This window comes from Triticum aestivum, chromosome 5B (assembly GCF_018294505.1).
Source record: "Triticum aestivum cultivar Chinese Spring chromosome 5B, IWGSC CS RefSeq v2.1, whole genome shotgun sequence".
In the NCBI taxonomy this organism is placed as follows: domain Eukaryota; kingdom Viridiplantae; phylum Streptophyta; class Magnoliopsida; order Poales; family Poaceae; genus Triticum; species Triticum aestivum.
Genome location: NC_057807.1, coordinates 313,467,092 through 313,482,999, shown reverse-complemented (window position 1 = coordinate 313,482,999; position 15,908 = coordinate 313,467,092). Strand labels below are relative to the sequence as shown.

Sequence of the window (15,908 nt, the reverse complement as noted above, 5' to 3'; positions counted from 1 at the left end):
GTACAAGAGTAGATCTACCACGAGATCAAGGAGGCTAAACCCTAGAAGCTAGCCTATGGTATGATTGTTGTATGTTGAGGTTGTCCTACGGACTAGAACCCTCCAGTTTATATAGACACCGGAGAGGGTTAGAGTTACAAAAAGTCGGTTACAATGGTAGGAGATCTAAATATCCGCATCGCCAAGCTTGCCTTCCACGCCAAGGAAAGTCCCATCCGGACACTGGACGAAGTCTTGAATCTTGTATCTTCATAGTCCTAGAGTCCGGCTGAAGGTATAGTCCAGCTACCCGGACACCCCCTAATCCAGGACTCCCTCAGGGGTCCTAATGGAAACTAAGGGATATTAAGGCCTCCTTTTAATAGAGTACCGGACCAAAGCATTAACACATAGTCAATACATGAACTCCTCAAACTACGGTCATCACCGGGAGTGGTCCCGATTATTGTCACTTCGGGGTTACCGGATCATAACACATAGTAGGTGACTATAAACTTGCAAGATAGGATCAAGAACTCACATATATTCATGAAAACATAATAGGTTCAAATCTGAAATCATGGCACTTGGGCCCTAGTGACAAGCATTAAGCATATTAAAGTCATAGCAACATCAATCTCAGAACATAGTGGATACTGGGGATCAAACCCTAACAAAACTAACTTGATTACATGGTAAATCTCATCCAACCCATCACCGTCCAGCAAGCCTACGATGGAATTACTCACGCACGGCGGTGAGCATCATGAAATTGGTGATGGAGGAAGGTTGATGATGACGATGGCGACAGATTCCCCTCTTCGGAGCCCCAAACGGACTCCAGATCAGCCCTCCCGAGAGAGATTAGGGCTTGGCTGTGATGCCCGGATAATTAAGCTAGAGTAATCCCGAGTTAATTGTGCCACATCACCACTCTTACTGTTGCTAATCCTCGGTTGATCCAAATCGCAATCCAAATTCAAGTTCAAACTAAAGTCCAAAATTCAAATTTCTCAAACATGCAAATAAAATGTTCAAAGTGTGGAAAATAATCTCTAGTTATTTGTCATGTTGGAACCAACCTCTTTTGGATTCCCTTGTGTCCCTGGAAATTTATTTAGTGCTCCAGCAACATTTAAAATTGGCCTTTCCAATTTCTAAAAATGGTTAGACAACTCCTTTTGACCCCATACTTTTTGTTTCATCTCAATTTATTGTGTTAGATTTATGTGCCAAGTTTTTTTAAAAACAAAACTCATTTGGTACAAAAAGAAAATGCAAAAGAAAAAGAGAAAATGGAAAACAGAAAAGTTAAAAGAAAAATAAAGAGCAAGACAATAGAAATAAAGCAAAACCCCCCTCCCTTGGTCCACCCGGCCCATCTACCTAGCAAGCCGGCCCACCCCCAATCAAAGTCTCCCATCTCCCCTGTTCACGTAACCGTGGACGCCGGCGATGGCCGCCATGGCACAGGGCGATGCCGTGGCGCCCATCCACCGCGCCCCCGTCCTTTATCTACCCCGGCGCCCAAACCCAACCCTAGCCCCTGTTCCTAGCGCGCCCCTCCCTCTCCCTCTCTACCTTCCCTCCTCAGATCCCCTCCTTCCCGAGCTCCGCCATGGACGTGTCGCCGGCGTAGACATCGACGCTGCCCTCCCCGCTGTCGGAGACCGTGCCAGGGGCACCGCCATCGTCGCCTACTTCGACTACGTGGGCGAGCTCGGGCCGAAAGACACCCGTGTGCCCACTGCCTCCCCGTCCTCAACCTCCGTCCGCCCCGAATCGTCGCCGCCTTCTTCGACGTCGGCCACCTCTGCTGCTCCTAAGCCACTCGATGGGCCTCCTTATGCCTGCTCGGTAAGCACCTCCTCTCCCCTCCCGTTCTTGCACCGTAGGCCGCCGACCCCGAGCTCGTCCGAGTTCCCAGTTTCCCACTACGCGTACGCGTACGCGCGTGCATCCTGCTAGCTACTCCTGTTTCTGCGATGTTGCTACTGGTGCCACTACTACTCTGCGCCGCTGCTGCCCGCTCTTGTGCCCCGTTGCTCACCTCTGGCTGCCCAGCTGTGCTCGTTCGCGCGTGCTACGTAGCGCCCGCGCGTCCGTACCCGCCTTGGCCGCGCCCCGTCCGCGTGGCTGTGTGCCCCTCCCGCGCCCAAGCCGCCTTGCAGCTGCCGCCTCGGGGCACTCCTCGGCTGCGGCCTACCCCTGAACCTGCTTACTGCTGCCGCACTTGCTGCTTCTTGCACTGCTTCTGTCACTGCCGTTGCTGCCTGGGACGGCCAGTGCCGCGCTGCTCTGCTTGCTGCTTGCCAGCCGCCGCCCCCTCGTCCGCCGCCCTGCAACCGCGACCTACCTCGCCCCTGGCCCTGCGTCGCTCACCGGCCCAGCCTCACGCCATGCAGCGCCGCGCCCCATGCCCAACTCGTGTGCATGCTGTTGCTGCTCTGCTGAATGTACTACTACTAGTTAATGTAGCTACTACTAGCTAGCTTTGCTAATTCTACGCTCACTAACCCCTAGACAGTCCCTAAATATCGGCTAAATAACTGTTAACCGGAGTAACAATAATATGGGCAGGTAGTACACTTGTCAAACTTAATTTTACCCTACTGGACCAAATCCATTTGATCCATGGATTAAATCCTATGAAAATCATAAAATGCTATGTTCTATTAACAGAAAACAGAAAACAGAAAACAGAAATGCTGCAGTAGCACTTTTCGAACAAAGATTTGAACTGGATGCTAACATAGCTGCACTTGATACTGCGCAAAGTTTCTTTGTAGCTCGTCCTACGCGGTGCCCCTTATCTGTGCCGTTGGTCCCTGTATTGAGATGTGTGCTAGTGCAGTACTACATGAACAGTAGATTGATTCCTCGTAGGTACTGAGTGCGCCATACTCTTTGGTCGGCCCTACCTGTCGCATGCAGCTCAGGTCACTGTCCATCTTTCACCCATCACATGCAAACAGTGCATGGTCTCTCTCTTCCTTTACAGGAAACACAGTTAGAGAACAAAAGAATATGAGAGAGAGAGTATGCAACCTGCAAAAGTCTTCAGAAATTGGTTGCAAAAGTCAAACCCAAGCCTGAGAGTTGCCACATGTAAAGAGCTTCTGTGTTGCTTGCATGCATTGGGACCGAGAGTGTGTCTGTTTTTCTTTTCCGATAGGTCTATTGTTTGTATAGCAAGCATCCTGGATTGAAATTTGAAAGAGAATAGAGAGAGAAGTTGCATGCAAAGCTCAGGAAAGAGAGAGCGTGCACAGCATGCAGAATTTTATATGTCAAATGCAAGTAGTACGAGAGAGAGACTATGTTGCATGTGAGAGAAACGGCATGAGGGAAAGAGTGTTTGTCAGAGAGGACCGGCCAGCGCTGTCCCCGTCATGTCTTGGTCTCAGGGTCCACCCGCATAGCCAGCCCAACTATTCTAATCACATCATTTCCGGCCGGTACTCTGTTCCACCCGGGGGACTAAGCGGTGAGGCGTCGATCGGGGGAATAAAGCGGTGAGCCGGCCAACATAGCTGTAGCTGCGCATGTGTGGTCATGTCGTGAACAGTGGCCTGAGAAGGCCCATCCAGAATTAGAAATTCGTAGACATCACGCCAGAAGATTAGGGATTAAGCGTCTGACACCAACTGCTGTGTGCGCATATCTCAATGAAACATGGACATGAATGGAAGGCTGAGATAGAGGGTACCACGTAGCCCCAGCTAGGAAAAACCGCTCTCTTGATACTGTCATATAGATCACAGCAAAGTGCTCAGATTTGATATAAGGCACTAATTCACAGGATCGACAGAACAATAGCTGTAGCCTTTTGAAAACAGCTAAGTGATGTTAAAAATTGACGAATTCTCCGACTTGGGCACAATTTCAGGATTTTTTCGAGTATTGTTAAATCTTTGAAAAATCTTAGAAAATTATCCGTAGCTTGGATGAAAAAGTTTTATACATGAAAGTTGCTCAGAACGACGGGACAAATCCGAAAAGGCGGTCTATTTACCTGTCAGATGCCTCTAACTATCTGAACATGGAACATTCCCCCTCCGGTCTTCTGTCTGACACAGGTCCGGAACCGGGAAAACATTTCCGGATGTTTCCCCCCTTCGTCGGTATCATGTAGCGTCGCGTTAGAACACGTCTAGCTCTGCTTGTTGTCTTGTCATGCTTATCTTTTCTTGTATTTATTGTTTCTTCCCCCTCTTCTCTCCGGTAGACCTCGAGACTGTTGATGATGCCCCTGGGATCGACTACATCGACAACGACCCCTTCTTTCCTTCCAGTGGAGCTTCCAGGCAAGCCCCCCCTTTGATCATCCCGATATCGCCCATTCCATTCTCTCATGCTTGCATTAGATTTTGCTACTGTTATTGATTGCTCCTATTCTGATGCATAGCCTGCTTATCCTAAACTGCTTAGTATAGGTTGGTTAGTGATCCATCAGTGACCCCCACCTTGTCCTTGTTGCCCCTACTTCATCTTCGATGACTTGATCAACGTGATTGATGACTAGAGCCTGACACCTCACATCACATCATGCCCCTTTAGTTACTCGACTCTGCAGAGTTACCATCGAGTGCCGAGGGTGGAACCTCATACATCACTCCTGATGAGATCTTTGTCGTGTAGCTATTCGGTCGTGGTCATCGAGGGTGATTCCACCTTAACCATTCCCGATACGGCTCTGTCGTGCAACACCTCAAGTGTGAGCCTCGAGGGTGGATCCTCTTACGTTCACCTTGATGATTACATCGAGTGGAATCCTCCATGGGTGATTCCTCGGGTTTTCCCCTTGATATTTGGACACACGGTTACCTTGACTTTACTTGAGACCATTGTTGAAGTCGGGTCGGCCCTGAGGGGTACCCGCGAGTTGATGTGAAAGTCGGGCGGGCCGTTGAGCACCCGCGAGTTTTCTACGTGGCACGGCCGGGTAGTCTGGGCCCTTGCCATAAGTCCATGAGACGGGGCGACGGGGTCATATTATCATGAGTCTCTGCTCGTCTCCGTGAGCCCCCAATGCACTAACAAGTTTGGTATTTATTCTGAGTTGGCCTCTGGCCTTTACGCACTAACCACCACGCGAGAATAGATATGGGCCTCGACGTTGTGGTATCAGCCGAAGCTTTGTCAGACGTCCAGTCCAGCACTGCGGCACGGTCGAATCGTGCCGGCCATCCGAGGCGGTGCTGGTATCCACCCTGCTCGCAACGACCCGGAGTGCAACGGGCAATGGGCCCAAGACCCCGGGGCACTTAGGATGTAGACTGGCGGGGACCTCTCTGCTGAGCCTAGGTAGGGCTGCGACGTGTTGATCTTCCGAGGCCGGGCATTGACCCCAGAAAGGTGTGTCCGGCCAGAGTGATTGAGCGTGTTGAGTAATGTCGCGCACCCCTGGAGGGAAGATATATATTCGAATACCGTGTCCACGGTATTGGACATTCAGACTTGTATCCTGATCTTATATAACTAGAAATGGATACTTGACACATGTGATGGATATGTGGCTCCGAGATTGCTTTCTCGTAGGGAGTCGAGGAAGGATCTCTGGGCGTTATTGCTACAACATGATTGTTAAATATAAACTGCTATTCTTTACTCTTCTACGTGCTGCAAGATGCTTGGAGCTGTTTGAAGATGCTAGTCTTCGGTAGGCTAGGCCTTCCCCCCTATTCTGGCATTCTGCAGTTCAGTCCACAGATACAACCCTTTCATTTGATACCAATGCATACTTAGTATAGATCTGATGCTTGCAAGTACTTTGGATGAGTACTCACGGTTGCTTTGCTTCCCCCTCTCCCCCCTTCCTTCTTCTTTCCGGTTGATGCAACCAGATGGTGGATCCTTGGAGCTAGATGCCACGGCTGACGGATACTACTACATGGAGACTGCCGACGACTAGGAGTAGTTAGGAGGTCCCAGGCAGGAGGCCTTGCCTCTTCGATCGTTGCTTCTTTTGTGCTTGCCTTCTTAAGGCAGTCTTGTCTAACTTATGTCTATACTCAGATATTGTTGCTTCCGCTCACTCTTGTGTATCGAGCTTGTATTCGATCCCTCGAGGCCCCTGGCTTGTAATATGAATCTTGTATTGTTTTGATTTGTGTCTAGAGTTATGTTGTGATATCTTCCCGTGAGTCCCTGATCTTGATCATACACGTTTGCGTGTATGGTTAGTGTACGGTCGAATCGAGGGCATCACAAGTTGGTATCAGAGCCGACTGCCTGTAGGAATCCCCCTTCCAACTCCTTGGCCGAAGTTGAGTCTAGTCTTTGAAAAACTGATTTGCTAACATGGCTGTGTGGCTTACGGGCCCACATCGCCAATGGGTGGTATTAGGATCTTTTATTCCTCGTCTATACTCTGGGACTCTGATCTCTCTTCTAATCGGGTTAAATGATTTGCTAACTCTAACAATAGGATCTTGTGATCACATCCACCCGGAGATTTGTAATATGCCTTTCTTGAATTGAGGGTCAGGATCTGCTTCACATTGTTCACGGGTTGCAGGATCCTTTTATCGAGGGCACCCTGAGTTGTCCCCTGCAGTTTCCTTTCTCTAGTGGGTTTCTCTGGCGCTGATGTAGCCTTTGCTATGTCTCGCTATTGTATCCCTCCACCGCGTGCATGCGTTCCGCCTAGTATGTCTATGATGTTTCTCTTGTCCGAACTCATATGAACAACTTGTGGCGGGCTCTATATATGTATTAGTATGTCTTCAATGACTACTGCCTTGTCCTTTGCTCATTGTTCAAGTTACATCATGAATGACTCCATACACTTGCTACACCCCTTGCTAAAAATATCGCCTGTTGCTTTTAAGCAGGATGGTTCGACCCACTGGTTGTGGTTGTGGTGGCGACAATCCACCACCTCCCGAATACATGGCCGGAATGATACAACAATTTGATGTTGAATCGCCAGTTCATGGTACGAGTCATGGCTCAGTTCCCACGCCCCAATATGAATCAACAACCAACCCCAATGACATTGCAAGACTTTGCGTGCCTCAACCCTGTCATATACCGCAACTCAACTTAGCCCCTTGATGCTGACGATTGACTCTGTGACATCACTTTTGGGTTGGGAGTCTGCTAATGTAGCCCTACCAGCTATGTCACCTTCGCGGCCTATTACTTGAAAGGTCCCACTGCTCAATCGTAAGACAGCCACAGACGTTCCTTACCTGTTGGAACCGCCATCCCTTGGCCGAAATTCCAAGCTGCATTCTGCGGGCCAATGTCGAACCAACATGGTTAGTCACAACGTCCCTGTTGAACTTGAAGAGTTGGAATTCCATGTTTCCCGCATGGTTTTGAAGTAATCCAATATTGACCTCATTCTGGGAATTAGATGGTTGGAAACACATACCGCTTCAATCATTTGCACCACTAAAACCGTCCATTTGCTACATCCTTCAAGTGAGATAGTAAGCTACCATGCTCATCCTGTTCGTAATGCCGAAGCACGGGTTTATTTCTTGAAGGCGTTAAACGCTTCTCCACTTGTGAGAATTGAAAACGCTCAAGTTGTTTGTGAATTCCCAAATGTCTTTCTAGAAGAACTACCCAGTCCATGACCTTGATCTTGCTACAGTTAAATTTGCACTGAAGTTGTGGCGACATTTCCTTCTTGGTAATCGTTGAGAGATCTTCACCGGTCATCAAAGTCTAAAATATCTATTACTCAGCTAGATCTGGATCTTCGTCAACAACGATGTATGGAAACAATTACCGACTATGACTACGGTGTTTCTTATACCCCTGGCAAGGCTAATGTCATGGCCGATGCCCTGAGTCGCAAGTCTTGTTGCAACGACCACATGGCTTGTAATGCTCGACCCCTGCAAGATGATCTCACTTATAGAGAGCATCCGGTCCGCGTTCCCTATCAAGCTGAACGTTGCACAGTCTAAGGCCTATCAAATTTCTAAAATTTCAGTGGTGAAATCATTCTGAAGATGAAGCCACTTGGGAACTAGAGGATCGTCTTCGAGATGAATACCCCGCTTATATTTTCGTCTACCTTCTAAAATCTCGGGACGAGATTTCTTGTAGTGAAGGAGAATTGTGACGCCCAGATAATTAAGCTAGAGTAATCCCAAGTTAATAGTGCCATGTCACCACTCTTACTGTTGTTATCCTCGGTTGATCCAAATCGCAATCCAAATTCAAGTTCAAACTAAAGTCCAAAATTCAAATTTCTCAAACATGCAAATAAAATGTTCAAAGTGTGGCAAATAATCTCTAGTTATTTGTCATGTTGGAACCAACCTCTTTTGGATTCCCATGTGTCCCTGGAAATTTATTTAGTGCTCCAGCAACATTTAAAATTGGCCTTTCCAATTTCTAAAAATGGTTAGACAACTCCTTTTGACCACATACTTTTTGTTCCATCTGAATTTATTGCGTTAGATTTATGTGCCAAGTTTTGTTCAAAACAAAACTCATTTGGTACAAAAATAAAATGCAAAAGAAAAAGATAAAATGGAAAACAGAAAAGTTAAAAGAAAAATAAAGAGCAAGACAATAGAAATAAAGCAAAAACCCCCTCCCTTGGTCCACCCGGCCCATCTACCTAGCAGGCGCCCACCCCCAATCAAACTCTCCCCTCTCCCCTGTTCACGTAACCGTGGACGCCGGCGATGGCCGCCACAGCACAGGGCAATACCGTGGCGCCCATCCACCGCGCCCCTTCCTTTATCTACCCCGGCACCCGAACCCAACCCTAGCCCCTCCTCCTAGCGCGCCCCTCCCTCTCCCTCTCTACCTCCCCTCCTCAGATCCCCTCCCGCCCCGAGCTTCGCCATGGACGCGTCGCCGGCATAGCCATTGCCGCTGCCCTCCCCGCTGCCGGAGACCACGCCAGGGGCACCACCTTCGTCGCCTACTTCGACTACGTGGGCGAGCTTGGGCCGACAGCCACCCGTGTGCCCGCTGCCTCCCCGTCCTCAACCTCCGTCCGCCCCGGATCATCGCCGCCTTCTTCGGCGCGGGCCACCTCTGCTGCTCCTAAGCCACTCGACGTGCCTCCTTATGCCTGCTCGGTGAGCACCTCCTCTCCCCTCCCGTTCTTGCACCATAGGCCGCCGACCCCGAGCTTGTCCGAGTTCCCGCTTACGCGTACGCGTAGGCGCGTGCATCCTGCTAGCTACTCCTGTTGATGCGATGTTGCTACTGGTGCCACTACTACTCTACGCCGCTGCTGATGTGCTGCTTCCCGCTCTTGTGCCCCGTTGCTTGCCTTTGGCCGCCCAGCTGCGCTCGTTCGCGCGCGCTACGTCGCGCCCGCGCGTCCGTACCCGTCTTGGCCGCGCCCCGTCCGCATGGCTGCGTGCCCCGCCCGCGCCCAAGCCGCCTTGCAGCTTCCGCCCCGGGGCACTCCTTGGCTGCAGCCTGCCCCTGAACCTGCTTAGTGTTGCCGCACTTGCTACTTCTTGCGCTGCTTTTGCCGGTGCTGTTGTTGCCTGCGACGGACACTGCCGCGCTGCTCTGCTTGCTGCTTGTCGGCCGCCGCCCCCTGGTCCGCCGCCCTGCAACCTGATACGTCCATTTTGCATCATGCTTTTATATCGACATTTATTGCATTATGGGCTATTATTTCACATTATGTCACAATACTTATGGCTATTCTCTTTTATTTTACAAGGTTTACATATGGAGGGAGAATGCTGGCAGCTGGAATTCTGGGCTGGAAATGGAGCAAATATTAGAGACCTATTCTGCGCAACTCCAAAAGTCCTGAAACTCTACGGAATATCTTATAATAAATAATGAAAAATACCTGCCAAAGATGAAGGCCAGGGGGCCGACACCCTATCCACGAGGGTGGGGGCGCGCCCCCCTACCTCGTGGGCCCCCTGGTGGCTCTCCGATGCCCATCTTCTACTATATGAAGTCTTTCGTCAAGAAAAAAAAGAGGAAGCAACCTTTCGGTACAAGACTCCACCGCCACGAGGCGGAACCTTGGCGGAACCAATCTAGGGCTCCGGCAGAGCTGTTCTGCCGGGGACACTTCCCTCCCGAAGGGGGAAATCATCGCCATCGTCATCACCAACGCTCCTCTGATCGGGAGAGGGCAATCTCCATCAACATCTTCACCAGCACCATCTCATCTCCAAACCCTAGTTCATCTCTTATATCCAATTCTTGTCTCCAAGTCCAGGATTGGTGCTAGTAGGTTGCTAGTAGTGTTGATTAGTCCTTATAGTTGATGCTAGTTGGTTTATTTGGTGAAAGATCATATATTCAGATCCTTTATGCATATTATTACCCCTCTGATTATGAACATGAATATGCTTTGTGAGTAGTTACGTTTGTTCTTGAGGACAAGGGAGAAGTCTTGCTATTAGTAGTCATGTGAATTTGGTATTCGCTCGATATTTTTGTGAGATGTATGTTGTCCAGCCTCTAGTGGTGTTATGTGAACGTCGACTACATAACACTTCACTATTATTTGGGCCTAGAGGAAGGCATTGGGAAGTAATAAGTAGATGATGGGTTGCTAGAGTGACAGAAGCTTAAATCCTAGTTTATGAGTTGCTTCGTAAGGGGCTGATTTGGATCCATATGTTTCATTCTATGGTTAGGTTTACCTTAATACTTTTTTGTAGTTGCGGATGCTTGCAATAGAGGGTAATCATAAGTGGGATGCTTGTTCAAGTAAGAACAGCACCCAAGCACCGGTCCACCCACATATCAAATTATCAAAGTACCGAACACGAATCATATGAACGTGATGAAAACTAGCTTGACGATATTCCCATCTGTCCTCGGGAGCGCTTTTCTTTATATAAGAGTTTGTCCAGGCTTGTCCTTTGCTACAAAAAGGATTGGGCCACCTTGTTGCACTTCATTTACTTTTGTTACTTGTTGCTCGTTACAATTATCTTATCACAAAACTATCTGTTACCACTTATTTCAGTACTTGCAGAGAATACCTTGCTGAAAACCGCTTATCATTTGCTTCTGCTCCTCGTTGGGTTCGACACTCTTACTTATTGAAAGGACTATGATAGATCCCCTATACTTCTGGGTCATCAAGACTCTTTTCTGGCGCCGTTGCAGGGGAGTGAAGTGCCTTTGGTAGGTGGAATTTGGTAGGGAAAAATTTATATAGTGTGCTGAAATTTACTGTCACTTGTTACTATGGAAAGTAATCCTCTGAGGGGCTTGTTCGGGGTATCCTCACCTCGTCCAGTAGAGCAAAGAGTTGCTCCTCAACCTACTGAACCTATTGAAAATGAAACTCCTTTTGAATTTCCTTCGGGTATGATAGAAAAACTGCTAGCTAATCCTTTTACAGGAGATGGAACAAAGCATCCTGATGAGCACTTAATATATGTGGATGACGTTTGTGGATTATTTAAGCTTGCAGGTATATCCGATGATGTTGCTAAGAAGAAGGTCTTCCCTTTATCATTGAAGGAAGATGCATTGACATGGTATAGGCTATGTGATGATACGAGATCATGGAAATATAGAAGATTGAAATTGGAATTTCATCAAAAGTATTACCCTATGCATCTTGTTCATCGTGATCACAATTATATATATAATTTTTGGCCTCGCGAAGGAGAAAGCATCGCTCAAGCTTGGGGGAGGCTTAAATCAATTTTATATTCATGCCCCAATCATGAGCTCTGGAGAAAAATAATTATTCAAAGTTTTTATGCTCGGCTTTCTCATAACAATCAAACCATGCTCGATACTTCTTGTGCAGGCTCTTTTATGATGAAGACTATTGAATTTAAATGGGACTTATTGGATAGAATTAAACGCAACTCTGAAGATTGGGACCTCGACGAAGGTAAGGAGTCAGGTATGACACCTAAGTTTGATTGTGTTAAATCTTTTATGGACACCGATATTTTCCGTAAGTTTAGCACTAAATATGGAATTGACTCTAAGATAGTAGCTTCTTTCTGTGAATCTTTTGCTACTTATGTTGATCTCCCTAAGGAGAAGTGGTTTAAATATCATCCTCCCATAGAAGTAAAAGTAGCAGCAGCTATTAAAGTTGAAGAAAAGACTGTCACTTATAATGATCCTATTGTTCCTACTTCTTATTTTGAGAAACCACCTTTCCCTATTAGAATAAAGGATCATGCTAAAGCTTCAACTGTGGTTCGTAAAAACAATATTAGAACTTATACACCTCATGAGCAAGTTAAAGTAGAATCTAATATTGCTATTGTTAAAGATCTCTTGTCTGATAATATTGATGGGCATGTTATTCAGTTCTATGGTGAAACTGCTAGAATTGCTAAACCTTGTGCTAAAGATAAACATAGACCTATGGTAGGAGTACCTGTTATTTCTGCTAAGATAGGAGATCATTGTTATCATGGCTTATGTGATATGGGTTCTAGTGCTAGTGTTATACCTATTACCTTATATGAAGAAATTAAGCATGAAATTGCACCTGCTGAGATAGAAGATATTGATGTTACAATTGAAATTGCCAATAGAGATACTATTTCACCAATTGGGATTGTTAGAGATGTTGAAGTCTTGTGTGGGAAAACTAAATATCTTTTGTTGTTCTTGGTTCCCCACAAGATAGCTTTTGTCCCATTATATTTGGTAGACCCTTCCTGAACACTGTTAATGCTAGGATAGACTGTGAAAAGAATGTTTTTACTATTGGCTTGGATGATATGATTCATGAGTTTAATTTCTCTAAATTTAGTAAATAACATCGTGAAGAAGAATTACCTAGTAAGAATGATATTATTGGTCTTGCTTCTATTGTTGTACCTCCTAGTGATCCTTTAGAACATTATTTGCTAGACCATGAAAATGATATGTTCATGAATGAAAGAAGGGAAATAGATGAAATATTCTTTAAGCAGGAACCTATTCTGAAACACAATTTGCCTGTTGAAATCCTAGGGGATCCTCCTCCACCCAAGGGTGATCCCGTGTTTGAGCTTAAACCGTTGCCTGATAATCTTAAATATGCTTATCTTGATAAAAAGAAGATATATCCTGTTATTATTAGTGCTAACCTTTAAGATCATGAAGAAGAAAGATTATTGAAAACTCTGAAGAAGCACCGTGCCGCTATTGGATATACTCTTGATGATCTTAAGGGCATTAGTCCCACTCTATGTCAACATAAAATAAATTTGGAAGGAGATGCCAAACCAGTTCGTGATCCTCAACGACGTCTGAATCCTAAAATGAAAGAAGTGGTAAGAAAAGAAATACTAAAGCTTCTGGAGGCAGGTATAATTTATGCCGTTGCTGATAGTCAGTGGGTAAGTCCTGTCCATTGTGTCCCTAAGAAGGGAGGTATTACTATTGTTCCTAATGATAAGGATGAATTGATTCCACAAAGAATTATCACAGGTTATAGGATGGTAATTGATTTCCGCAAATTAAATAAGGCTACTAAGAAAGATCATTACCCCTTACCTTTTATTGATCAAATGCTAGAAAGATTATGCAAACATACAAATTACTGCTTCCTAGATGGTTATTCTGGTTTCTCTCAAATACCTGTGTCGGCTAAAGATCAATCAAAGACTACTTTTACATGCCCTTTTGGTACTTTTGCTTATAGACGTATGCCTTTTGGTTTATGTAATGCACCTGCTACCTTTCAAAGATGCATGATGGCTATATTCTCTGACTTTTGTGAAAAGATTTGCGAGATTTTCATGGACGACTTTTCCATCTATGGATCTTCTTTTGATGATTGCTTGAGCAATCTTGATCGAGTTTTGCAGAGATGTGAAGAAACTAATCTTGTCTTGAATTGGGAAAAGTGCCAATTTATGGTTAATGAAGGTATTGTCTTGGGGCATAAAGTCTCTGAAAGAGGTATTGAAGTTGATAAAGCCAAGTTTGATGCTATTGAAAAGATGGCGTGTCCCAAGAACATCAAAGGTATAAGAAGTTTCCTTGGTCACGCCGGATTTTATAGGAGGTTCATTAAGGACTTCTCAAAAATTTCTCGGCCTTTGACTAATTTATTACAAAAAGATATACCATTTGTCTTTGATGATGATTGTGTAGAAGCATTTGAAATACTTAAGAAAGCATTAGTCTCTGCACCTGTTGTTCAGCCACCTGATTGGAATTTACCCTTTGAAATTATGTGTGATGCTAGTGATTATGCTGTAAGTTCTATTCTAGGGCAAAGAGTTGATAAGAAATTAAATGTTATCCATTATGCTAGTAAGACTCTAGACAATGCTCAAAGAAATTATGCTACTACTGAAAAAGAACTTTTAGCAGTTGTATTTGCTTGTGATAAGTTCAGACCTTATATTGTTGATTCTAAAGTAACTATTCACACTGATCATGCTGCTATTAAATACCTTATGTAAAAGAAACATGCTAAACCTAGAGTTATTAGATGGGTTCTCTTGATACAAGAATTTGATTTGCATATTGTTGACAGAAAAGGAGCTGAGAACCCCGTTGCAGACAACTTTTCTAGGTTAGAGAATGTTCTTGATGACCCACTACCTATTGATGATAGCTTTCCTGATGAAAAATTAAATGTCATAAATACTTCTCATAGTACTCCATGGTATGCTGATTATGCTAATTACATTGTTGCTAAATTCATACCACCTAGTTTCACATACCAACAAAAGAAAAAGTTCTTCTATGATTTGAGACATTACTTTTGGGATGACACATATCTTTATAAAGAAGGAGTAGATGGTGTTATTAGACGCCGTGTACCTGAGCATGAACAGGAACAGATCCTACGCAAGTGTCACTCTAAAGCTTATGGAGGACACCACGCTGGAGATAGAACTGCACATAAGGTATTGCAATCCGGTTTTTATTGGCCTACTCTCTTCAAGGATGCCCGTAAGTTTGTCTTATATTGTGATGAATGCCAAAGAATTGGTAATATTAGTAGACCTCAAGAAACCCCTATGAATTATTCACTTGTTATTGAACCATTTGACGTTTGGGGCTTTGATTATATGGGACCTTTTCCTGCCTCTAATGGATACACACATATTCTAGTTGCTGTTGATTACGTTACTAAGTGGGTAGAAGCTATTCCAACTAGTAGTGCTGATCATAACACTTCTATTAAAATGCTTAAGGAAGTTATTTTTCCGAGGTTTGGAGTCCCTAGATATTTAACGACTGATGGTGGTTCACACTTTATTCATGGTGCTTTCCGTAAAATGCGTGCTAAGTATGACGTTAATCATAGAATTGCATCTCCTTATCACCCACAATCTAGTGGTCAAGTAGAATTGAGTAATAGAGAGCTCAAATTAATTTTGCAAAAGACTGTTAATAGGTCTAGAAAGAAATGGTCTAAGAAACTTGATGATGCATTATGGGCCTATAGAACTGCATATAAAAACCCTATGGATATGTATCCGTATAAAATGGTTTATGGAAAAGCATGTCACTTACCTCTCAAACTAGAACGTAAGGCATATTGGGCTATTAAAGAGCTCAATTATGATTTCAAACTTGCCGGTGAGAAGAGGTTATTTGATATTAGTTCACTTGATGAATGGAGAACCCAAGCCTATGAAAATGCCAAGTTTTTTAAAGAAAAAGTTAAAAGATGGCATGACAAAAGGATACAAAAGCGTGAGTTTAATGTAGGTGATTATGTATTTCTATACAACTCTCGTTTAAGATTTTTTGCAGGAAAACTTCTCTCTAAATGGGAAGGCCCCTATGTTATCGAGGAAGTTTATCGTTCCGGTGCCATAAAAATCAACAACTTCGAAGGCACAAATCCGAAGGTGGTAAACGGTCAAAGAATCAAACATTATATCTCAGGTAATCCCATAAATGTTGAAACCAATGTTATTGAAACCGTAACCCCGGAGGAATACATAAGGGACACTTTCCAGACCGTTTCAGACTCCGAAAAGGAATAGGTATGTGGTATGGTAAGTAAACCGACTCCAAAACAATTTTTA

General features: G+C 45.0%; 1 protein-coding gene across 1 annotated transcript in view; it reads left to right on the top strand.

Annotated features, from left to right (window-relative positions):
- The first annotated feature begins 1,388 nt into the window (after positions 1-1,388).
- The window catches only part of LOC123114762 (uncharacterized), a 68,351-nt gene continuing 53,831 nt past the window's right edge, over positions 1,389-15,908 (top strand). Inside the window, exons 1-2 of the mRNA XM_044536181.1 lie at positions 1,389-1,836; positions 9,638-9,690. Coding sequence (XP_044392116.1) covers positions 1,435-1,836; positions 9,638-9,690 — 455 coding nt within the window. The 5' untranslated portion in view covers positions 1,389-1,434. The remainder of the gene's footprint in view (positions 1,837-9,637; positions 9,691-15,908) is intronic.